At 42.7% G+C, this 25,164-nt stretch overlaps 2 protein-coding genes across 2 annotated transcripts in view; one reads left to right on the forward strand and one right to left on the reverse strand.

Annotated features, from left to right (window-relative positions):
• Window positions 1–322: 322 nt before the first annotated feature.
• LOC144989024 (NACHT, LRR and PYD domains-containing protein 12-like) overlaps window positions 323–25,164 on the reverse strand; it is a 166,787-nt gene continuing 141,945 nt past the window's right edge. The window contains exons 9-10 of the mRNA XM_078940690.1: window positions 1,601–1,774; window positions 323–1,284 (exon numbers count right to left, since the gene is read on the reverse strand). Of these exons, the coding sequence (XP_078796816.1) occupies window positions 1,263–1,284; window positions 1,601–1,774 (196 nt within the window). The 3' untranslated portion in view covers window positions 323–1,262. The remainder of the gene's footprint in view (window positions 1,285–1,600; window positions 1,775–25,164) is intronic.
• LOC144989186 (uncharacterized) lies at window positions 10,131–23,621 on the forward strand. Its single transcript, XM_078941367.1, has 3 exons — window positions 10,131–10,272; window positions 14,008–14,239; window positions 19,651–23,621. Exons 2-3 carry the CDS (start codon window positions 14,068–14,070, stop codon window positions 20,880–20,882), a joined length of 1,404 nt encoding a protein of 467 aa, XP_078797493.1. The 5' UTR covers window positions 10,131–10,272; window positions 14,008–14,067; the 3' UTR covers window positions 20,883–23,621.

Below are 25,164 nucleotides of genomic sequence, written 5' to 3' on the forward strand. Positions count from 1 at the left end.
TCTGCTGTTCATGGAGTCGTGTCCCTCTGTTCTTGGAAAGGAGAAACCTGCAGAGAACTTTTCCCATTTCCACTCCCTCCTTTCAGCTGCTGCCCACTGTTCCCCTCTGAATCAGGAGGGAGGGGCTCTCATCTGTTCTGCCCACCCCCATCTAGAAAGACATCAGCACCACCTGAACATTCCAAAGCTCTTTTCCAACCCATTTCTACTGAGAAGGAACCAAAGACATGAAGATTAGAACAGCTGGAACAGGATGAGGGAGAAGGCTAAAGATTCAAGTCTGTTTGTGAGTCAAAGACAGAAATCAATAGAAAACACAGAGTTGATTCAAAAGATCATTTATTAGATCCAAACAGGCTGCAGGAATTTTACAGACAGCTTTCAGTTTGAAGCCTTTTGACACTAAGATGCAGTTCTGCAAACAGCCAGCAGGTGTCTCCCTTCTCCCCCCTGCTTCAATGCAGTTGGTTTTATATGGGCCAAAGAAAACAATAAAAGGCAGAAATAAAACATTACTATGCAACTAAATTATTAATAAAGAAAACAGGTTGATAAAAACTGAATCTTAAAGTTGAGTTTGTAAAAACGTTTCCACAGTAGAGTAAGTCCTGGGATCCACATGTGGACGTCTCCGGAGTTTTCTCTGTTTTTACCCCTCTGTTCTCTACAGACAGTGTTGTCAGTGCAGCAGTAAAGTTCTTTAAACTGCTGACTCTGCATTAAATGTTTCAATCCTCATTTCAAGGTGTATCAAAGTGGAAATGATGAAATAACATTGAAAAATGTGAGCATAGAGGCTGAATCCTGCATGAACTATTTCAGAGGAAAGAGGTTTCAAACTGAAGAAAAAAATAATCTAACTATTACAACCATCAGGAGAAAATGTCACAATAATCTACACAAACAGCTTCATGAACAGAGAAACAGACATCGGCTGACAGCAAGAATGACATCAGTTACTATGGCAACATAAGAGACAAGAAGCTGAAGAGTTCCCAACACTCCAAGTTAGAATGAGAAGAGGAAGTGCAGTTCTCCATCAGTCCACTGGGGGAGCTGCAGCACAATAACTGTCCACTTGATGCTGAGAGAGACAGTGGAGCTGATCTCAGATCAGTTCCTGCTGCAGCTCTGACACTCATCTCCACTTCCTCTGATTCCTCCATCACTCTGCTCTCCACCTCCCAGGAACACCGTCCAGTCACAACATCTCTGCAGACCAGCTGCTGCTGCTGCTCCTCTCTGCTCCTCCAGGAGGAACATCAGATTGACCAGTCCTCCCACCTGCAGAGAGAAAGTGTAGAGCCAGAGATGAAGGAGTGTCTCCTGATCCTGGTCTGTCAGTCAGTGATGCAGCACAGCAGCAGAAAGAGCAGCAGGAGCTTCAGTCCTGTTCAGAGCAGCAGCTTCCTGTCATCTTCACCTGTTGGAGCTTCTGCTGCTCTGATTGGCTGACTGTTGTCCTGAAGCCTGTCATCATTCTCCTCAGAGCTTCACTGAGAAGCTGCAGCTTCACAGGAAACTCTGCATCTTTGCTCTCAGACTAACTTTAGGACCAAACATCTGGAAGCAGCTGGACTGACTCCAACCCTCTACTGACCTCAGAGTCTGCAGTTTGGAGTTTGGACTCTCCACCAGATCCTGGAGCTGCTGAACATCTGAAGACTGAAGGTTGTTCCCTCTCAGGTCCAGTTCTGTCAGGTGGGACGGGTTGGACTTCAGAGCTGAGACCAGAGCAGCACAGCTGGTCTTTGACAAACTGCAGTCAATCAACCTGAATCCAGAAGAAAGAGTTGAGTTTAAAGACAAAGTTCATGTTTTTCATCCTTCACTTCTTCTAAATAGTTCAGAGCTGAAGAAGATCAGAAAGTTTAGAAAAAGTCCAAAGATGTGAAGCAACAGCAGCAGATCAGAAGCAGAGAAGAAGAACTGTCTGCTCCCAAACATCAGCCGCTGGACTCTCAGCTGCATCTGCTGAAACACAGCAGCAGGACTCAGAGTGCATGTGAGCGTGCACGGCTGCTTCTTCTGCATGCGCTTTAAAGGAGTCTGTTGGAGCAAAGACACAAAGAAGAGCTGATGGCTGCAAACAGAACTTTGTGGAGCACAAATGTCAGCAGACAGCTTTGAAACAAGCAGCTGCAGGAAGAAAATAAGAAGTTCTTCTGCAGATCTTTGAAAAGAACAAGCAGCTGCAGGAAAATGCTGCTGCAGATCAGAATCTGGACATTTCTGCTCACTGTAGGTCAACACAACTTTGTCATCATATTGATCTGAACACAACTGAAACACGGAGTCTGACCTCAGAGTCTGCAGTCTGCAGTCTGGACTCTCCAGAAAACCACACAGATGAAGAACTCCTGAATCCTGCAGGTTCTGGTTCCTGCTCAGGTTCAGTTCTGTCAGATTAGACGGGTTTTTCTTCAGAGCTGATACCAGAACTTCACAGCTGATCTCTGACAAACTGCAGTCCTCCAACCTGCAATGAGACAGAAAAGTGTGTTCAGGAGCAGTGATGCAGCTGGAGGTCCAGGAACTTGGTCCATTCAGTCAGGCGGGACCCGCCCTGATGACAGACTGACAGATGACATTTTCACTGTTTGCTCATTTCTTTTGGATTTGGACCCAAAAACATGATCAGGAATGAAAATGACATACACTAGAAATGACTTGAAATGAAGTTCAAACAGATGAGGAATTGAAATGTCATTGATATTCAGGAATTATTCAGGACTAAATATTTACAATCCAATAGATTTAAAGCTTCCATGTAAAAAATGTCTGATTCCAAAAACTAAAGAGACACATGCTGTGTCCAAATTCCAGCCCTGTGAGGACGGAGGACTATGAGGACGGAGGACTGTGTCTCTGATTCGGGGGAGGAGCTTAACAAGAAACAAGATGGGGGGGGGGGGGGGGGGGGGTCGGTCAGGACCCAGGGAGGAGGAGACAGAGATGTGACTCTACTTGGCAGATGTTCCACATTTATTCTGTTGATTCATATTCCAAGTCAGTCTGTAAACAACTAAAGATCCTCTCATCACTACACAAACAGCACAAACTGACCTGCTGTCAATCAAATAAAGTCCATAAAACAAGAAAACTGAGTTTGTCATTATGAACATAGACTCTTTATAATATGCTAAATAGAATTCAATCTGCTTTAGTGCAGGAATATCTAGTGTCCTGGGTTCTAGAAGCAATTCAAAAACCTTCCTACAGTTTATTAACATGTAATTTTATGTAACCTCACAAAAAAAAAATATATATATATTCTTTTCTAAATAATGATTTATTTATTTTTAAGATATTTTTACAGATTTCAGATCAATCCAACTTTTCACCAACAGCCTCAGCTTTGATGTAGACTTTGGAGGCTGACCTGGAGGCCGTCTATCAGCGTTTAGTCCAGTGATGATTTCCCTTCTCCTGGCACCAGCATAGTAGACCACTTTTCCTGCAGCTCCAGCCTTCTGAATCTCCTTCATGTAAGGAGAATCCTTCTCCCCCTTCCAGACTGCATCCCTGCCCAGCCAAGAGATGAACTGTGGAATAATAGCTCTGGTCCATGTACAGCGTCTAGAACATCCACCAACTTTTCCTTCATGGAAGGGAGGACCATCTGACAGATCTTTACCAGCACAAGGCGGGGGTTTTCATTCTGTCTCAGGAACTCCCACAAGCTTCAGATTCCATCTTCTTGTGTCAGATTCAAACTCATCCACTCTTCTTTGTAGAAGTTTAACAGGCATCTCCAAGGAGTCTACTTGATGTTCAAGAACAGCCATCTTGGTGCTAACAGCTTGTGAAGGAATTTGTTTTATTATTATCATTGCCTAAATGTATTTGGTTAAATGTATGTTTAAACATTAACTCAGATTGACCTTTTTACCTCTTCTGAAAACAGTTGTGTGTTTGTTCATCTGCTTCTCATCCCAGCAAGGAAGAGAGGGGGGTTTACGACACACTGTCCTTAGCTGATAAGGAATACTGTCTGAAGTTAGAATCTACCAAATGGGTCATTTGATGACACCCCTAATGAACTTTTTCTCTTTGTCTTGAATTGTTACCTCCTTCTTGTGTTCTGTGAAGAACAGTTAGAAACTGCCTTTAACTTTTATTACACTAATGGTTTAAACTTAATTCACTGAGCATGTATTGTCATCTCAAAATTATATCACATTTGAAGACAGCACAGCCAAACTATTGTTCTAACAGTTTCTTCTCATCCTCCCTTTTTCTGTGCATGTGTTTTCTGCTGAGCAGGCCTCAGACTTATCTTCACTTTAGCCTTGGAGTTTCCCTCCAGCAGTAACCTGTGGGCGTGATTTTCACACGAGGTCCATCGGACGATCTTCTGAATATGCAAATGCAGGGTTTTTATACCAAAGCCCATCCCTGAGCTAGTTGGTTCGGACTTTGAATGTACCATGTTCGTGTCTGTCCCCTTCGTGTTTGTGCGAAGTAAAACCTCCACAAAAGATAAGTAACTGTCTCTGAGTCGTTATTCATTCATTTCTGTGTGCAAGAAACTGACGGGGTTACGAACTAATACAATACAGTCCTTTCTAGAAAATCCAGTTTCAGGCATGAGAGTAGAAAAAATCAGGAAAAATAAATAAATAAATAAAATAAAAAATAAAAATTGTAATAAAAAAACACATTGAAAGTGAAACAGACAAGAACTGCGTCTCATTTTAACAGCAGCACAAATGGTAATGCTTGGACGGAAGGGAGTGGAGCATACTGTATGTGATTCTGGAGAATTCGCACAAGAGAATATCAGGTGACATTGTTTCCACTATCAGCCGCGCAAGCAGCTTCAGCTTCAGCTTACAGCGAGTGAGTGAAGGTGGGGGGCTGATCAGATAAGGTGGTGAGGTCCAGGGAGAGAAGTAATTTTGCTAGAAACAGAAACTAAATGTCCCAAAAAATTTAACCTGAGTTTGGGCCAGCTGGAGTTTAGTCTTACTGCACTTATAGCCCTGAGAGTTGAAACTTCGATTATTATAATTAGTACTGGAGCCGTCACCACTTCAAATGGTACTCTTGTAAGACCGAGTTGCAAGAGTTTATATCAGTTTAAAAAACTGAAATTGAAAAAATCATTAGCTCCATATGCTAGTGTGGAACCAGGAACTGTGTTTCCACATTGCGTAACTAACAATGGCACAGAGTTTTTAGGAACTTTGCCGACAAAGATGTGTCATGAACTTCTTGTTCCCTTCACAGTCCAGATAATCAATGACAGAGTTTCCCATGGTTATGCAGTTCCCTGCCCCAGAGGACGTTGTGTTGGATCTAATCCAGATTTAATTCCAGGTAACAATGGTACTTATGTGGTTGATCAAATGTTTTGGTTATGTGGGCAGGCCCTCTACCTCAGTCTGCCTAGAGACTGGAGTGGGATTTGTGCTTCTGTAAAGGTCACAGGTCACACTTTCATAGTTTCTGCAGTCCATGAGCCTCACCTGAACCACAGACGTAACCTTATTGATGTCAAGCCACATGATTCCATGTGGGGATCAGATGTACCTGAAGACCATAAACACTGGAATACTGGGGAAAAGGTAACTATGGCATTGTTTCCCTAGGTGGGAACTGCTAAAAACGCTCTCAGAATTGAGACCATTGATTATCGATTAGGTTTATTTTTGAACTCTACAATTTAAGCATTTAAAGGCTATAATGAAGAAATGTCAAGCATGAGACTTATGGTTCTACAGAACAGATTGGTTTTGGACTTATTGGTTGCTCAGGAGGGAGGTGTTTGTAAAATGTTAAATGATACCTGTTGTACATTTATTCCTGACAACACCAATGAAGGTCACAGCATCACAGAAGCATTACATCAACTTGAAAAGGTTCAACAGGCAATGCAGGATGATAGGAAACCCCAATCTTGGGATTTCTTCTCCTGGTTTGCTTTTAGTTCCTGGTGGCAACTTTTGTTAAAAATAGTGACACCTATTCTTATGGTACTGATCATATGTTGTGTGTTCACTATGTGCATTTTTCCTTGTATTCAATCAATGATTTCCAGAGAAGTGAATGGTTGAGTACAGAGTGTTCTTCTGAGTCAAGAATACAACTTGTTATTAAAGGGAGAACAAGATGACTGTAATGATTTTGAAATTGAAATGACTTGAAAAAAAAAAAAGAACTTCTCATCTGAGTGTAAATTGAAAGTGTTATGAAAATGAAGATGTCACCGAAAACTGAAAGAGATGTGTTATTGGATGTGAGATTTTGACATTTATCAATGATAAAAAGGAGGGACTATGTGAGGGAAATTGTTGTATTATTATCATTGCCTAAATGTATTTGGTTAAATGTATGTTAACTCAGATTGACCTTTTTACCTTTTCTGAAAACAGTTGTGTGTTTGTTCATCTGCTTTTCATCCCAGCAAGGACGAGAGGGGGTTTTACGAGCTGATAAGGGATACTGTTTGAAGTTAGAATCCAACCAAAAGGGTCATTACACGACACCCCCTAATGAACTTTTCTCTTTGTCTTGAAATTGTTTCCTCCTTCTTGAGTTCTTAATAAAAACAGCATGAGGAGAGGCAGACCTTTGAGAAGACAAGCGTGGTAGACGTTTTCTGTCACTCTTGCTCCTCTCCCTCGTGCATGAGAAACTTGATTCTTGTTGTGGTCTATTGTTTCTAATTGTGTTTTTCTTTAATGTCTAGATGCATTTATCTGACAACATGTAAAAGAATATTGAATAATACAAATTGCTGAGTAAATTTAGAGAAGTCTTCAGTCCGTTCCTAATGTCAACATTCTTCCGGTTTGTTTTAAATGTCCTTCAAAGTCACAACGACACAGCATGAAACCTATACACGGGTCCGTTGAAATGTAAATGAAAATAGTTAACAAATAGCAACGTACCTTTTTACGAGATCTTCTATACGAAAAAAGAGAAACTCACGTCACGTCACGTGACCCACGTCAGCCCGCATATATTTATGGAAAAGATCAAACGCGTTCAGATCCTTTGAGGAAAAGTTGAACGTAACAAACAAACTACGAACTGCATGTCTGCAATAAATGGATATTATGAAAATAAAGGGGATAAATACTGCTAGAAATTTTTTCAAAAATAAATTAGTCGACAATCACTCCTATTTTATGGCATTTTCTGCGAAGAAAAGGGAAACATAGTCACGTGACCCACGCGCACTTCTGCAGATATGAATGAAAGTTAACGTGTTTCTCCAACGTAACAGAGCCTTTGGGAGAAATATTTGAACGAAACAAGCAAACTACAAACTGTATGTCCAAAATGAAAGCATATTTTAAAAGAAAATTGTATTTTTCTCACTAGAAATGTTGTCAAAATAAAAATTCTCAAAATATCTTGTTTTATGGGATATTCCACCGAAAAATGAACGAGCATCCGCCATGTTTTTTGTTCACGGCAGGCAAAACCTCCAAAGTCACGTGATCCTGAGAAGGCTCGTAGAAAATGAATAGGAAAATGAAACGTATCCCCCTCACAGTTTAGGGGGCGTTTTTGTAAAACTCTCACGCATTTCCATGTGGACAAATGTAGCTACTACACATTTTAGGATGAGACCGGGTTGTCAATAATCATGGAGAAAATAAAGGAGCTTGTTTGTTATGATTTTGTTTTAAATTAGTTCTTGAACTAGATGTACCAAAACACTGAAAATGTTTTTATCCTTTGACTGAAAAAGCACTCAATGATGATCAAAGCTGCTTCTAGAAGAGAGAAGAATGTGTGATGGTGGTTAGATGGTGATTTCGTTTCTTTCTATGTTAAACGTTTGGATAATTATTATTTTTGTGAGTGATTATTTAGTTTACAGCCTTTTGCTTTTAATATCACTTTGGCTGAACGACATTTTGGGTCTTAGTTGAACATTTGGAGACGTTTGACAACAATAAATAAAAATATGCTTAAAATAAAAAATGTCTCTATTTTTACATAGAGTTTAGTCTGTATTCTTTTGAAAATCTTCCCAACACAAAGTTTCTATCAAACAGCTGTGAGGATGGAGAGAAAGAGAGAAAGAATCAGGACAGATGGAGGACAGAAACAGGTTGGTCTTATTGTGGACATTCAGGACAAAGACAGTTAAGACCAAGGCAGTCATTTTAAATATTATTCTTAATTTAAAAAAAAACACGCATTAGAAAGATGTTTAATTATTTAAAACAGTTAATAATCCTTGCTTGGCCGTAGGATTTAATATTATATCTTATTTAATATTTATCATATTTGCCATAGGATTTAGTGGAGAAAAAAACAGACAAGAGGTGAAGCAGACAGACATGAGTTTGGTGATCATCTGATATCAAAGAGAGCAGAGATGACTTCAGGGAGGAATCATTCAACTATTAAAGTCACAGAAACCTAGATGCTCATTCTGGTTTAAACTTCTGCTGAACACCTGTTCACTTATTTTAGGAAAACAAGAGCAGACATACATGACAAGTCAGTCCCAACAGAGAAGAACGAGGAGAGATGATCAGATGATGATGATGATGATAGAGAGAAAGAGAGACGATCAGCTGATGATGAAGAGGGAGAAGAACAGAGAGGAACACAGGAGATGCTGAGGCATTTGATGTGGTCAAACGCAGCGACTCAACATTATAACTTGCTAAAATGTTTTTTTGTTATTTAAATAATCAATATAATTCTGAACTTCATGGATGTTATGTTCCATCTTCTTGGCATTTAGCACATGAAACAGCGGCCATTTTGATCCAAATTTTCTGTCCCGTCTCATCCAACCCCGTAACATGTTTTAATGTTATGAGATTGTAATTTTTGTGTTGTTAGAAATATACAATTATTTCAATAATAACCATATAATTCAATCAAAAATATCATACTGCATGCTGAATAGATTTCAGTTCCATGTAAAAGTTTGGAATAAGATGGCACCAGCAGCAGAAAGGCAAAGGAGATTCAGGGAAGGCAGGAATGAATCTGATCCATCAAGAAGGAGAAATACCTTCTTAGAGCAGGAAAGATGGAAGAAGAATGTAGAAGAAGAGAGGAAAGAAATGCTCAAAGAATTGATGACTTCTTAGAGTCTAGATCAGGTAGACCTGGGTGGTATTCCAGGAAGCACGTTTAAACTAGTTAAAGAATTTCCGGTCATTGACATAAAAGATTAATACAGTAGGGGTGCTATATAAAATAATCATCCTCTCTTTCACTCTCACTCATGGTGCAGAGATGTAAGCTCAGTAGGGCAAAATAACTCGGCGAAACATGGCAAAACACATTAAAACAGCTAAACAACTAAACACATTTGGTCAAAAACCCACACTTAAACCCAAATCCATCCAGACAGGCAAAGGGAATGATATCCCAGAATCCCTTGCGGTGCCGATCTAACAGCAGCACCAAAGTTACACCTACTTAATTGAATTAATTTGAATGAAAGTAAAATAACTGTCTGAAAACTGTGTTATTTTTAAACTGACTTACAAAAAAAATAGATTTATCTTAACTGAAGCAAATTATTAAGTTAGATCAAAGTAAAAGTTTAATTTTCCAACATCCATATGTGGTCTCATCACCCTCTCATGGTGGAAAAAGTATTATCTGAGCTTCTTCATCCACTAAATCATCTTCAAATGGACACGCCATGCTGCTTCACCTCTCTGAAAACAAACTAACCTTCAACTAAACCTGCTCCAGACCAGGTTAAGTTGCTATGGCAACTTGACATACCCTGAAACATACCTCCATTTCTGGAACCAAAAGCTGAGGTTATCTACTTCCTAAGCCTCAAACTTACCGTGAGAGCTAGCATAACCTGCTTTCTGGAATACCCCCCAGCTGCTCTGTTCAGAGACACGTTCACTTGTGTGGAGCAGCAGGTTCATTCTAAACATGAAATGAAAATATGTGGCGCTGGGCGGATCTCCACAGATCTGTCCAAGTGGGGTTAGTGCACGATTGAGCATCAGTACGAGCACAATTGATTAATCCACGGGCACAGATCTGTCCGTGCGCGTGGTTTATCAGATTTTTTTAACCACTGTCACCTGGGGGGCTCTGTATTTTTCAGCATCTTAGGGCTGAATGTCTTACTCTTTAGGACCCAGCAGCGTATTGACTGCTGCAGCTGCAGTCACGTGATTTGTTGTAACTGCAGTGGAGAGTCACAGCCATGCATGTGCACACACACGCGCACACACACAGGAGTTCTGTTCTCAAAGTGAGTCAGCAGTTTGTCCAGCAGACACAGACGTTGGAGTTTCTCCATTTTCTTCTTCTTTGGTGAGTCTTTGTGTTAAAGTTGTTTTCTGTTCTCATCATGAAGCTGTTGTGATGATCTGTGAGGAAAAGAGCAGCAGAGAAACACAACAGGGCTTCCTAAAAACATGGCGACTTCTTCCAGAAACTGTTGATTCAGTTTGATCCGTGGATGTTCTTTCAGGCTCCAGATGTGTTTTTAGAATGAGGGGGGGCCTGTTAGACACCATGATGGCGGCGTGGAGACGTGTTTCCCCACAGAGCAGCAGCATATGAGGCAATTCCACAAAAATGGCACTAATTATTGAACATAATTGCTCAGAAAGCTATATATTCCAACAGCTTATTATATACAAGGAAATACGAATTTAATAATAATGAAATTATGTGTTTTACTTCGAAATAATATCTGTTTTGTTCATTTCACACCGACCAGGGGCGCTAAAAGTGGGTTTGCAGTAATTGCGTCGTAGGGGCGCCGGGCTACAAACTGAAGATGGAATAGTTATTTACAGTTCCTATTTTTTTTATTTCACAGCTCTTTGTGCACGCGCACACACACACACACACACTTACACACACACACACTTACACACACACACACACTTACACACACACCAGTGACGTGCGGTGAGGTCAATGGCTGGTGTGGCACTGACTCAGATTTACAATGAAAGAAGTGAATATTATTGATTTTTTTTGATTATTTAAAATTCATTTAAAATATATAACATCTTCTATTACGAAACAAAGAAATGTGTCTGATGTTGGGATGTAAGAACAACAATTAGGCATAGGTTTCATCTCTTTGGGCCGTATGGTTTGGGAGTTATTGAAAAAGATACAGAGAGACAGACAGAGAGACAGACAGACAGACAGACAGACAGACAGCTTTATTCATCCATTTGGGAGGTTCCCGCATGGAAATTGACATCTCCATCGCATACAGCACTGGTTGGCATACATATAGGAAAAAGGGAAAAGCAGCACAGTGACTAGAAAAAAATAGGAAGATTAGAACAGTAAGAAACAATTTAAATATCTTCAGACAGTATATACAAAAAAAAAGGGTCATTCAGGCCCTTTCCCTTTCCTTTTCCGTCTTCCTCCCCCCTCCTAAGTGGAGGTTGAAGAGTTTGATGGCACGGGGGACAAAGGAGTTCCTCAGTCTATTAGTGCTGCACCTTGGGAGGAGCAGCCTCTTGCTGAAGGTGCTTCTCTGGCTACTGATAATCGTGTGCAGAGGGTGGGTGGTATTGTCCAGGATACACGTTAGTTTTTTTAGTGTCCTTCTCTCTGCCACAGTAGCCAGAGGGTCCAGCCTTGTGCCAACCACAGAGCCAGCCCGCCTGATCAGCTTCTCCAGCCTGGAGAAGTCTGTCTTTGAGGTGCTCCCCCCCCAGCACACCACAGCGTAGGTTATTACACTGGCGACCACAGACTGATAGAAGATCCCCAGGAGCTTCTTGCAGATGTTGAAGGATCTTAACCTCCTCAAGAAGTACATCCTGCTCTGGGCCTTCTTGTACAGCTGCCCCGTGTTGCTCGTCCAGTCCAGCTTGTTGTCCAGCCACAGCCCAAGATATTTATAGGTCTGCACGACCTCCACCTCCTCCACTCCTATCAGAACTGGTCTGGGGTTGGGTCTGTCCCTCCCAAAGTCGACGACCAGTTCCTTAGTCTTGGAGGTGTTGAGCTGTAAGTTGTTTTTGTGGCTCCAGACAACAAAATCATCCACCAGGCTCCTGTACTCCTCCTCCTCGTCGCCACTGATACACCCCACGATGGCTGTGTCATCTGCGAACTTCTGGATGTGACACGTGTCCGAGTTGTAGCAGAAGTCCGCGGTGTACAGGGTGAAGAGGAAAGGGGAAAGTACAGTCCCCTGTGGAGCTCCCACGTTGCTGACCACAGTGTCAGACGTGATGTCCTTCAGCCTGACGTACTGTGGTCTGTCGGTGAGGTAGCTGGAAATCCAAGCAACCAGGCACGGGTCCACTCACATACTGGAGAGTTTTTCCTGGAGTACAAGGGGCTGGATGGTGTTGAAGGCACTGGAAATGTCCAGGAAAGTAATCCTCACAGTGCCTTTTCCCTTGTCCAGATGCGAGTGTGCTCTGTGTAGGAGGAAGAGGATGGCATCCTCTACTCCAACCTCTGCCCGGTAGGCGAACTGTAGGGGGTCCTCAGCGTGCAGCACCTGGGGTCTGAGGAGCTTGAGGAAGAGCCGCTCCAACGTCTTCATCAGATTTGATGTGAGTGCCACCGGTCGGAAGTCATTCAGCTCGCTGGGCCGGTTCTTCTTGGGGACCGGAACGATGCATGAAGTCTTCCATAGGGTGGGCACTCTCCCAAGTTGCAGGCTCAGGTTGAAGATGCGTTGTAGCGGCTCCCCGAGTTCAGCAGCGCAGGTCTTCAGAAGCCGTGGACACACCATATCGGGTCCTGCTGCCTTCCTGGGCCGGAGCTTCCTCAGCTCCCCCCTCACTTGGTCAGCCGTGAAACAGGGGAAGGGCTGTGAGGAGGGTAGATGGGTTGGGGGGCTGTTCAGCTCCCGTGGAGGAGGAGAAGGTGCCGGTTGGGGGGTGTAGTGCAGGAGAGGTGAGAGTGGGAGGGTGTGAAGAAGTGGTGGCTGCGGCAGCTGGTGGGGGGGAGAGGAGGGTGGGCTGCTGGTGACTGTGGATGAAGATATGTCGGGGGGAGGGCAGGCTACAGTGACGGTGGGGAGTGGAGTGTTCTCACTGAACCTATTGAAAAACATGTTCAGGTCGTTGGCTCTCTCTACACTCCCCCCCTCTGTGCTGGTCCTGGCTTTGTGTCCAGTGATGGTTCTGACACCTTCCCAGACGTCCCTCATGTTGTTCTCCCTCAGCTTCTGCTCCACTTTCTTCCTGTAGCAGTCCTTTGCTTCCCTCAGGCAGCGTTTCACCTCCCTCTGTGCTGCTTTCATCTCCTCCTTGTCCTTAGTCCTGAAGGCCTTCTTCTTCCAGTTAAGGACAGCCTTGACTTCCTGTGTTACCCATGGTTTGTTATTTGGGTAACACCGAACAGTCTTGGTGGGGGCGACCACATCTGCACAGAAGTTGAGATAGTCTGTGATGCAGTGCGTCATCCCCTCGATGTCCTCGTCATGTTAATGACGAGATGACCAACTTTCATATACAAACCTCCAGAATATTGATATAATAATTCATATAAAAGTTTTCACACCCTTGATTACAAAAGAAAGAGGTGTGTCTGATGTTGGGATGTCAGTACAACAATTTGGCTTAGGTTTCATCTCTTTGGATTGTACGGTTTGGGAGCTGTTGAAGAAAATGACCAACTTTTATACGCAAACCTCTGGAATTTTGATATAAAAATTCATATAAAATATATAACATATTTGATTACAAAACAAAGAGGTGTGTCTGATGTTGGGGTGTCAGTACCACAATTCGGCATAAGTTTTATATCTTTGGGTCAGGTGGTTCTGGAGCTATAGAAGAAACGATTAGATTATAAAATATAAAATATTGAGCATCTATGATTGAAAAACTTTTCCCATTAAAACGTTGCAAAAGAAATAGATTATTTAGACATAAACATGAGAAAATGTTTTATAGTAATTAATTTATCTTTGCAAAGCATTTAGTCTTGGGTTTGATCTAAAATCTTATCCATCTCATGCGCTTGTTAATTTGTTGACAGTCCCTAAGAGACCCTACTGGAGATCCGCGCTGAATGTCTGTCGAATATCTAACCTAAAACTAACTTCAGCTGCAGTGAAGAGGACGGCGGTGTTTGTGGGAGTTGGAGCTGAAGATCGGAGCAGGAACCATGTCTTCCCTTCAGTCTCTGAGAGAGTTGATCAGCGAGCGACTAGCTGCTGCTGCTGAAGAAATCTGCAGACTCTGTGAAGGAACCATCGTCCAGTACGAGGAGGAGCTCTGTCGTCAGCGCAGACTGCTGGATGTCATCTGGAAACCACAGCTGCAGCTCCACCACATAGGTATGTCACCTTCATCACACAAACAGAGAAGACCTTAGAGCTTCATGCTCTTCTTTTTGGGTACCCGTCTGTCACTCAGTGGCGGTTCTACACTAACTTACTGTCCGTGCGGGGGTGTGTACTAAGTGGGTGCTGAAACCGGTGCTAGCCTAGACCAGGGTTGCCAATCAGCGTGAGGCGCATGCGGCTCTCTCACCCTTGTGCCGCGGTTGTCTGTGTTTTTTTATAAAAAACTATTATATTTTGTAAGATTTCCACGTCAAACTGATGAAATCTGCGGTGGGGCGCTCCGACTATGGCGTCAACCTGCTGCTATGATGACCGTGTTTTGCGCTCTCTGTGTAGAATACACTGAAGGGGAACGGGGGAAAACAACTCTCTGCTGCAGGATCTGAACAGGTAAAGAGGTGGGGGAGAGGCTTTAACTCACCCCTACCCCTTATAATTGCAGAGGGTGATGCGGCTCCCTGTGTTTTCTTTTCTGAACATGATTACCATACAGAACTCTTCAAAATAATAATCCTGATCTCACAACATTCTTCGTGTATTCCATGCTGCCCTACAGACTACAAAACAATGCATTATGGGACATGTGTCCTGATGGGTTTTTGTAGTTGAGTGATTACCGTATTTTCCGGACTATAAGTCGCACCGGAGTATAAGTCGCACCAGCCCAAAAATGCATTATAAAGTAGAAAAAAACACAGATAAGTCGCACTGGACTATAAGTCGCATTTTAACTTTCACAACCTTATATGACACAATCATAGCAGACTGTTTATCTAATAATTTCACAGTAATTTTTTCTCAAACTTATTTATTTATTCCTTTCATGAAGCATCATTGGCCAACTAATACTCTGTTTTCATCCTGTATTTGTAGAAACAGTTTTCACTTTTATTGCATTTCTGAATCTATGAAATCATTGGAAAATAGAATATTATGTTGTTAGCCTTCAAGATCTTACTGTAAAAAAAAGTTTGCTGATTCTCTGAGTCACTTAACATCCTCTTAACACTTAACATACCTCATACATCAAATTGACCCAGGAACATCATCTCTGTTCCTCACAAATGAACATAACAGGAGGGTTAACAATGTATTTATTTCAATTTATTTCTAATATAAGTCGCACCCCTTGCCAAACTATGAAAAAAAGTGCGACTTATAGTCCGGAAAATACGGTAATTAAAATCATTTAAAATACCAAATGATTAAAAAAAGGCTACATACATTACAAAACATTCAAATAAATATAAAATATATAATAACAGAGATTACACAAAGGGGGAGAGGCACATTAAAACTAAATTGAATGGTAAGGACATCTCCAACTTCCTGTTTTCCTTCAGTCCCCCCCCCCGCCTGGTCTCCCCAACGATCCTGGCGAAGTGCTGGTTCATCTTAAACACGTCTGTCGTCTAACGTTGCATTTTCCCCACGTGTTTTAAGTGTTTCTAAGACTAAATCTTGTCGTTTCTCGCACGTGTTTAAAGTTAAAACCCCGTTAGATTCATTCTCCTCAGCGGACCATCTCCTGCGGGAGCGGTGTGCGGCACTGACAGCCGCAGACGAGAACCGTTTGGTCGGGGTTGATACGCCGACGCGTGCCTCACCGTAACCCTCCTCCAGGTTGGTGTGACCCAGAGAAAAGTTCAGCACTGACTGCCTGTATTTAGAAAATTACGAGCGAATAAACACGTTCTAAAAAGGAAAGTAAGGAACTCCTTAATGTGGTCCGGGGAGGGGGCTGTCAGGTGTCCTGCCTTAAATGTTCCCCTGCTTCAAGCCTGGTCAATGTCCCGCCCCCAAGACTCATTTACCCCACTGTGATTGGTTGGTTTGTCAGCTCCGCACACAACACTAAAAAAAACGTCATTCATACATACCGCAGGCCGCGAGTTTGAGACCCCTGCTGTACACTCTGGCACTGGTACACTAGCCGCAGGTCGGAAGAACGAATCAATAGTTTGCTTACCCATAGCTCATACGCACATATCAGGTTGTGATGATATTTGTCTCTGTTTCCTTCCCACAGATGTTTACGCGCAGTTTATGTTCATGTTTATGCGCACTCTAGGCCCCTCCCCCTCCACGCATTTAGCCACTTACAGCGGCTTTCCCTATTCTTCTCACATGCAGTGGCCGCCTCACAGACAGGCATCACTGTGAAACGCGTGTGCGATCGCGTCTCATTGATTATTTCATTGATCATTGACGTGCCCCTTCCACGTTTAATGTATAGAAAATACGGAGGGTGGGGGAGGCAAATTTACTGGTCGCACATGTGGACTGGATGTAAGATTCAGTCGCACACTCTCAAATTTTGGTGGCAAAATGCGACCAATGGTCGCAGTCTGGAGCCCTGTCAGTGGCTGAAATGTGTGGAGGGGGAGGGGCCTAGAGATAATCGAGTGCACGCAAACATCTGTGGGAAGGAAACGGAGACAAATATCATCACAACCTGATATGTGCGTCTGAGCTATGAGCAAGTGAACTATTGATTCATTCTTCCGACCTGCAGCTAGTGTACCAGTGCCAGAGTCTGCAGCAGGGGTCTCAAACTCTCGGCCCGCGGTCTATTTGCGGCCCCCAAGATAATATTTTGCGGCCCCTGCCTTAATATGAAAGTTTAATGTTTATGCGGCCCGCCAGTCTGTATGAATGACATTTTTTTTAGTGTTGTGCGTGGAGCTGACAATCGCATCAGCCGTGCTTCCCTCATATTATCTGAGCCGCTAAAAAGCATAGCAATCCACGTTTTCATATCTTACTGGCAGCAACATGGCTCAGAGTTTCTTTTTGGTGTCCATTCCAAGTAAAAACTAAGTATTTCATGTCTCATAACAACAGAACAAGCTGCCTCTGGCTGCAGGCTTCCTGTTGTCTTGTGCAGAGTAGAGCTGCTCAAAGAGGCTCCGTGTTCTCTGATGCCAACTAGCGGTTGGAGGGTGAAGTGGACAAGAAGAGTCAGGCGCTGAAGGACGCTCACAAATAATTAAATAAATATCGATCTGGCAGCATTTTTAATCGATACAAGTATTGCCAAATGAACTATCGCGATATTTTTCAGAATCCATTTTTTCTTACACCCCTACTGCCTACATACACTTTTCTCAGACAGACATGAACATTTTCATCCTTTTCTCTTGTTTGAAGTCTCAAACTTTCATGGAAATTAAGTCCAGGATCTTAGATTGAAAACAAAGATCTGATGGATCAAAGATTTCTGTAGATATGAAGAGCTCCGCGTACAGGAGACACGGCACGGACTGAGGAGATTGATTGACAGGGTCTCCTGCCAATCAGGACACGTAACAGGGTGCTGTTTAAAAAACGCAGCATAAACACTCTAAAAGAATGAGACAAACCGGTAAAGATGAACTGCGACGCAAAAGGGAAGACTGTCTTCTGTTCTGTTTGACAGGAATTTTAGAGGAATTCAGGTTGGAGCACAGACTGCAGAAGGGGGGAAGAAAATGTCACTTCTTGATCATGTGGGCAGATTAAAAAAAAAAAAAAAACACAGGTCTCTGATATTGTTCAGCGGGCCTGACCAAACATGGGGGCGAGCCGGATCAAGCCCGCGGGCCGTAGTTTGCCCACCCCTGAACTAGTGTGAAATATTTCATTAAACCATGCAAAATATTAGTTCACTAACTAACACCTGTGATCAAGTGAGTGTTTATGTTCCTCTAAAAAATGCATGATGGAAGGTGAAAAGTAGGAGGGGGAACGCCCAGCTATCCCTACACCAAGACCCCTGCCTTAGCAGCTGCGGCAGCCAGAGCCCCCAAGAGCCTGCACGGCAGCAGCCGCCCCCCAGGCGATGCATCCACCACCCAGGCCAGAGCCAGCAGGACCGCCCACGGGGCCCCGAAAGAGCAAAGGTCCATGAAAGAGCAAGGCAAGGGGCCAGCCGCTCCTGCCCAGGAGGAAGACATCCAGGAGAAGAGGGGGTCCACACAAGGGGTGTTGTAAACATGGCCCCGAGCAGGGTCGTCCACATTTGGAAATTTGGCGAGGCCCAATGCTCGGGGGCAAGACCAGAACCCACAACACAGGGACTCGGACACCCCCCGGCTCAACTGTGATGTGATCCCCGGGTCTTGACCTTGCCAGAAAGCTCAGGGATCCCTCTCCCTGCGTGGAGAGAGGACCGCCGGGCCCAGGAAACCAGCATCCAGGGAACACGGACACCGTCGCCAAGGGCCCAGTACCCCCTACCAGGGATGGGGTAGGGGACAGATGGTCCAAGGTCTCGCCTTCCTTGTGAAACCATTTCAAACCAAATCAAACCAAACCAAATGCGTGCGTGTGTGTTTGTGAGAGTGTGTGCATGTGTGTGTGTCTATGTTGGAATGTATATTTGAGGGTGCAGTTAAAATTGGCGGAAAGGGAACTGAGGGGACATCTCCTGATTACTCAGTCATGTCCCATCACCCTCCCCACCAAGGGGCCCTAAATGTCTACAGTGCAGGTAAAATTGGCAGGTAGGGCGCTAAAGGACATCTGCTGTGATGTCCAAGCACCCCCCTTACCAAGGGCCCTACATGTCTACGGTGTAAATAAAACCGAGAGGGGGTGGACTATTACATACGGCAACCACTGAAGGGGGACCACTGCCAAGTAGCTCCTCCCCCCAAGGTGCAACGCAGGCTGACCCCCCCCCCCCCCCCCCTTCACCCTAATTACCCCCCCCCCCCCCCCCAGCATAGGGCCCAGGTCCCTATGCTGGTTGTGCCCCTAAAATTTTCAGTTGGGGGCCACAGTGCTCCTAGTGAAAAAAGTCAGTCAGGAGCCCTGTAGTTGGAGGTGTGCCGCCCCACCTCTTGGAAATTGTGTTCTGTAAATGGGGCCCATCCCATGAGGCGCCGCCACCACCCATCCCACACAGAGAGAGAGAGAAGCCAGAAAGCGTCGCCCCCCGGAGCAAGTCCAGGTCCGCGCCCCTGGGAGAACTCTGGTCAGGCTTCGACGGGAGTGAGGCAGCCAGCCGGGGCGACAGCCGATTGCGTCAGTGGAGACCCCGACCCGTCAAACTTTCAAGGTCCCGCACCGATAGTGGGCCCTCCCGCTCCTCCAGACAGCCCCCCCCCCACAGGACAGGGCCAACAAAGCACCCCCCCCCAGACCCCGCAGACCTGGTGGATGTCACCCAGAGTGACCGTGGGCCCCAAGAGGGTTGCCCCGCCCTGTCCCAGAGCCAGGGAAGGAGTGATCCCAGCCCCATGTGCGGATGGGCATTCCATCAAGTGCCGCTGGAATGAACAGTTTTTCATATTTTACATTTAAAAATTTCAACTATAAGGTTCCTGACTGAGCAGATTTTGACTTTTATTGGTGTTTGTCAATACACAAACTCATTTTAAAGTATAAAAGGGCTTTTTCTTGTGTTTGTATTCCTGCAGTTCTCCCCCAGGATTGGATGACTGAAGAGGAAGATCTCTGCAACCAGCAGAGGAACTTAAGAGTGCAACAGAAGGAACCAGATCCTTCACTGATTAAAGAGGCACAGGAGGAACCAGAACCTCCACAGATTAAAGAGGAACCAGGGGAAATCTTCATCAGTCAGGATGAAGATCAGCTTGATCTGAAGCAGGAGACTGATACCTTGATGGAGATTCCTACCTATGAGGAAGATGAGAACAGTGAAGCAGATCTAAACAATCAGCAGAGCTTTAATGTAACTGATAGTCAGGATGAAGAAGGAAACCAACATGAAGAATCAACATCAACTACAGATGAAGAGACAGAATCAACATCAACTACAGATGAAGAGACAGAATCAACATCAACTACAGATAAAGAGACAGACCCACAGAACAGAGATCAGAGGAAGACGAGGGACAGAAGTTATGTCCAAAATGGGTCTGATGAAAGATATTGTGCATCTAAAAAATGTGGTAATAAGTTCAGTGGGCGGCCTCAGTTGAAATTTCTCATGAAAACTCATACAGGAGAAAAGCCTTTAACTTGTAAAGAATGTGATAAAAGTTTTAGTTTTAAATCAAATCTCAAAACACACATGAGAACTCACACAGGAGAAAAGCCTTTTACTTGTAAAGAATGTGATAAAAGTTTTAGTTTTAAATCAAATCTCAAAACACACATGAGAACTCACACAGGAGAAAAGCCTTATTCTTGTAAAGAATGTAAAAAAAGTTTTAATCAAATATCTATTCTCAACAAACATATGAGAACTCACACAGGAGAAAAGCCTTTTATTTGTAAAGAATGTGATAAAAGTTTTAGTGAATTATATAATCTCAAAATACACATGAGAACTCACACAGGAGAAAAGCCTTTTTCTTGTAAACAATGTGATCAAAGTTTTAGTCACATATCTACTCTCAAAACACACATGAGAACTCACACAGGAGAAAAGCCTTTTACTTGCAAAGAATGTGAAAAAAGTTTTAGTGAAAAATCAAAACTCAAAACACACATGAGAATTCACACAGGAGAGAAGCCTTTTTCTTGTAAAGAATGTGATAAAAGTTTTCGTCATAAATCAAATCTCGAAACACACATGAGAATTCACACAGGAGAGAAGCCTTTCCCTTGCAATAAATGTGATGCCAGTTTTAGTCGAATATATATTCTAAAAATACACATGAAGACTCATACAGGTGAGAGATAGTTTTTATGGCTGATAAATGGCTCAGTGATAAATAATTTAGTGAAATACATTAGAACAATATTTCAAGCCTTACTTTAATTTAGTGAATTTATTGTATAGGTTTAAATAAAACGACGTTCTTTGTCCAGGAAAAAAAGAAAATTCTAACAAATGTTTATGTCAAAAACATTTAGTGATCATGTTTAACCCTTGTGTTATTTTAGGCACGTTACTGTTGGGAGTTGGGTCATCTAGACCCACTAGACAGTGCTCTGAACCTTTTCTTTCCAATGATTTGTGATCTTCACAATGTTGACCGTTCCCTTTCTGTATTTTAACTTACCAAAATAAAAGCACTATGAATTTGCTTTGGTAAACGCAACTTATATATGAGATACAATTGCAGTGCTTAACATTGTGATCATTAAACCGAATTTGACCATTTTATTACAGTGGAAGACATTAAAATTTAGGTTGAGTTTTTTCAAAGTCATATTTAAAAAAACAGAAAACTTGTTTCGGTAAAATATCGGGATACGTATCGTATCGCCAGACTCTTGCCAATACACACCCCTATTACAAAGTGTGTTGTGTCCTTCCTGCCAGCGACCGCTTTGGTATTGGAGGGGTAAATTATCTCAGTCAGACTGGTTGACTGATTTTATTTTGCACCATTCCACATTGCTAAAATTGCCTAAATCGTTTTCAATGACTATGTTGTAGTTTCTGCTAAGACAAGGTTTATGTTGTCAAAGTGTGTACATTATTATGAGAAACGTTTTATAAACACCTTTGATTTTTTTTGTCATAATTTCATTATTGTTTTAGATCAGGGTTTTTCAACCTTTTCTGAGCCACGGCACACTTTAACCTTAAAAAAAATCCCGCGGCACACCAGCATCCAAAAATGAAAAAAAAAGGAGAAACTCATAGTCTGTATTTATCTACAGCCCCTGCACAATCTCACATGCATTTCAAAGAGATAATTGTTGCAGAAAAAGCTGGAAACTGCAGCTGTTTTTCTAAAAGATGCAATAAAAGTTAAGTTAGAAGATTTAAAAACAGTTTGAAGTGTGTTCGTTGGTTTCAAGACGTTTAACAACAGATCTCCTTGTGCGTTGTCACTCTCACAACCCAATGCATCATGGGAGAAGTAGTGCATTAAACGGCCGGCGGAGATCGCGTCTCTGAACTTCATGGTTTTGTTCTCTTGTTCCACGGTCTGATACCGGATTCTGTGGAAAGCTACACCGCTAAAGACGAGCTTTAGCTGGTATTTTTGTTAGAACTGAGCGACTTTATGAGCAGAATCAGAACAAGGAAGTGAATACTTTAACCACTTCTGATTGGTCAGACTGATGACATGTGATTAAGCCTCCAAGAATGATTGGTGGAGACGGGACTTTTCCAAAATACAGCCGGAGCTGCAGCTGAATTGCGGTGCCGTCATTCTTATCAAAATGTCTTTAATAGAATTAAATAAACACAAAGAAAAAGTATTTTACGATCTTTTATATTCCTAACTCCTCAGTGTTTTATCAGGGCCTGTTTGGATGAACACAGAGCTGAAATCCTGGAGATGGGAAATGTTGATGGGAAAAGCCGAAAGAGAAACAATGAGGGTAATTTCCCACGGCACACTTGACAATCTCCCACGGCACACTAGTGTGCCGCGGCACACTGGTGGAAAAACGCTGTTTTAGATTAAAGGAGGGACTTCAGTTTTTAAGTTGTCAAGGCATGTGAGCCAGTAACCATTGAGTGAAAAAAATTTTTCTCACATTCTTTTAAATCCACTCACTGATGGAATCACCATGAATCAGCAGATTCTGCAGCGCAGAAAAGCAACTTCAATATGCAATGATTTAATACAAAGTGTTGCAGAATTTTAAGGATGGAAAAGCTGTGGAGAACATTTTCATGTGAATCCTCTTCTAAGCTGTTTGTTCCCTTTTGGGGTCATGAAGGCAGGGGGCATCCTGTACCCAGTCTGTCACAGGGCCCATGCACTCTCACATTCACATCTAGGGACAATTAGACCGACCAATCGATCTATGAAGCATGTTTTGGATGGAAGCTGGAGTCCCCAGAGGAAACCCACACATGCACAGGGACATCATGCAAACTCTACTGTTTTCAGATCCTCCAACCAGGACTTGAACTGAGAGCCTTCTTGCTTTGAGGCAAGAGCGCTAACCACTGCACCACCGTGCAACCCAAAAACAATTATGTTTTTGTTGTCATGTCACTGCTGAACGTAACCAGAATGTTGATGGAAACTTGTTTAAAGTAACAAACCCCATTTCTTTCTTTCTATATAACTCTTTGTGTTTGTATCACTTTTGTTGATTTTGATCTTCGGTTCTAAATGATGCTGATTTAATTCATATAATTTAAACTTTTTTATACATCCAGTAAAAATACATACCTATAGTAACTGTACAAACATTCTGTTAAAAAGCAAGAATGGTGGTTTGATCTGTGAGCCATTGAGCTTGATTCATGAATTGAATCGGATCGCCACCTAAGGAACGATCCACAGTCTTAGTAGAACCGCATCCCTACCATTTAGTGAGGAAAGGACTTTCCCAAAAATATATATTCAGGAAGAGGCGGATAAAGAACCAGACTGGTGTTTGTGTCTGGTGTTCTTGTGATTCATGTTTTCTAGTAGACATTAGAACTGTTCCTCTGTTCTTTTTGGTTCTCAGTGTTCTGTTCCAATCTTATCTGTGAAAAATAAAGTGGATGTGAACATCAGTCAGAAGTGTGGAGTCTTTCCCACAGTGTGGGTTTCTGCTCTTTGTTGCTTCTCTGCAGGTTCCAAGCTGGACTCTGTTCCAAAAAAGCAGAGCATGTGCCATACCCGGGTAGTGTAGGTTAATTAATGTTCTATACTTTTGGTTCCAAATCTGCATGGAACTTTAAATACAAAGGACTGCATTCACTGTGAAACACGTATTTATTCGAAGACGTGAGCATAAAATGAGTTATAAGGAGAATAAATGTTTAAACTTTTAGACTAGATGGAGACTGAAGCATTTTTCTTTTTTAATATCTGTGAAAAATATCACATTTATCTAAAAATCAGAATCAGACTCCAGAACAACTGTTTTTCCTGTTTTTATTGGACTAATGTTCATCTGCTGAGCAGAAATATCTAATGTTGAGCTGAACTGTTTACTTTTTTTCACTTGTGTTCATAAAACACAATTTGTGTGCAGTAAAGACAGCCGTTATAAAGCCTTATATATCGTATAACAGGTTTAATAGTATAAAATATAACCAGTGTGTTTGTGACTGAAAGATAGAATGAGAGAAACACCTCTGCTGTTTGGACACTTTGACCAGCAGAGGGCAGCAGAACTTTCAGCAACTCTGGATCTGATCCCACAAAAACAATCCATGGATGATCAGATTTCAGAAGATTTGAAGGATCAAAGACAAAGATGTTGTGAAGAGAAGATGTGAGAAGAAAGTCCAGAATGAATCCACCCTGACTTGTCCTCATGTCTCTGAAGCTTGTGTCTTCATGTCTTCACCTCAGAGTTTCTTCTGGATTCCATGTGGATCAATAATATTGATCATGTTCTGTTGTCATCAGAACTCCAGGCTTTTCTCTGCTGATGATCTCTGAGCTGAACTTCTTGGAGGAATTCCTGAATCTGGGATTTGGAGCAAACAGTCAGAACAAAGGAGGTTTCCATTTCTTCTAAGCTCTGCCAGAAGAAAAGAGCTGAAGCTTGAAGCTGAAGCAGCATTTGCTCCCAGAATCTGTCCTCCAGACCAACAAGTCCCACCACAGCCTTGAAGACGTTTCCAGAAGCAGCAGCAGACTGTGTTCCCATGACGACGCTGAAGTCAGCTGCTGCTCTGCAGGAGAAAGTCTGCAGCTCCTCAGTCAGGAAGCTCTTTCAAGCTCGTGCACATCTGTCAGTGCAGCAGCAGAAAGCCTGTTTCCCTGCACGAAGTCTGAGACTTTTCAAAGTAAGAGCCTCATGTTGGCAGAGATGGGTTGGATTCTTTGATGCTCCAGTGTCTTTTGGATTCAGGAGGAGTTCATGCAGATCTAGAAATCCCACCATGATGATCATCCTTGAGGAATTTCAAAATAAAAGACTTACAATCACTGCTGGATGAGAAATACATTTACTCTTTATTTTCTGTCAATAAATCCTATTTATCAATAAATCCTTGATTGTAAATGATGGATCTAAAGTTGAAAAGAAGTCAAAGTGCTGACTCAGCACAGATCAAAGGAGACACAGATGATTTCCTGGAATGAAGAAAACATCAAACATCA

This window comes from Oryzias latipes, chromosome 2, assembly GCF_053564925.1.
Source record: "Oryzias latipes strain Hd-rR chromosome 2, Olatipes_Hd-rR_3.1".
NCBI lineage: Eukaryota > Metazoa > Chordata > Actinopteri > Beloniformes > Adrianichthyidae > Oryzias > Oryzias latipes.

What these genes read in the sequence shown, in the direction of transcription:
- LOC144989186 (XM_078941367.1), top strand. Translation starts at nt 14,068, where the DNA reads ATGTCTTCCCTTCAGTCTCTGAGAGAGTTGATCAGCGAGCGACTAGCT. An exon ending in GCTGCAGCTCCACCACATAG is followed by an intron (nt 14,240 to 19,650) that starts GTATGTCACCTT and finishes GTATTCCTGCAG; the next exon opens with TTCTCCCCCAGGATTGGATG.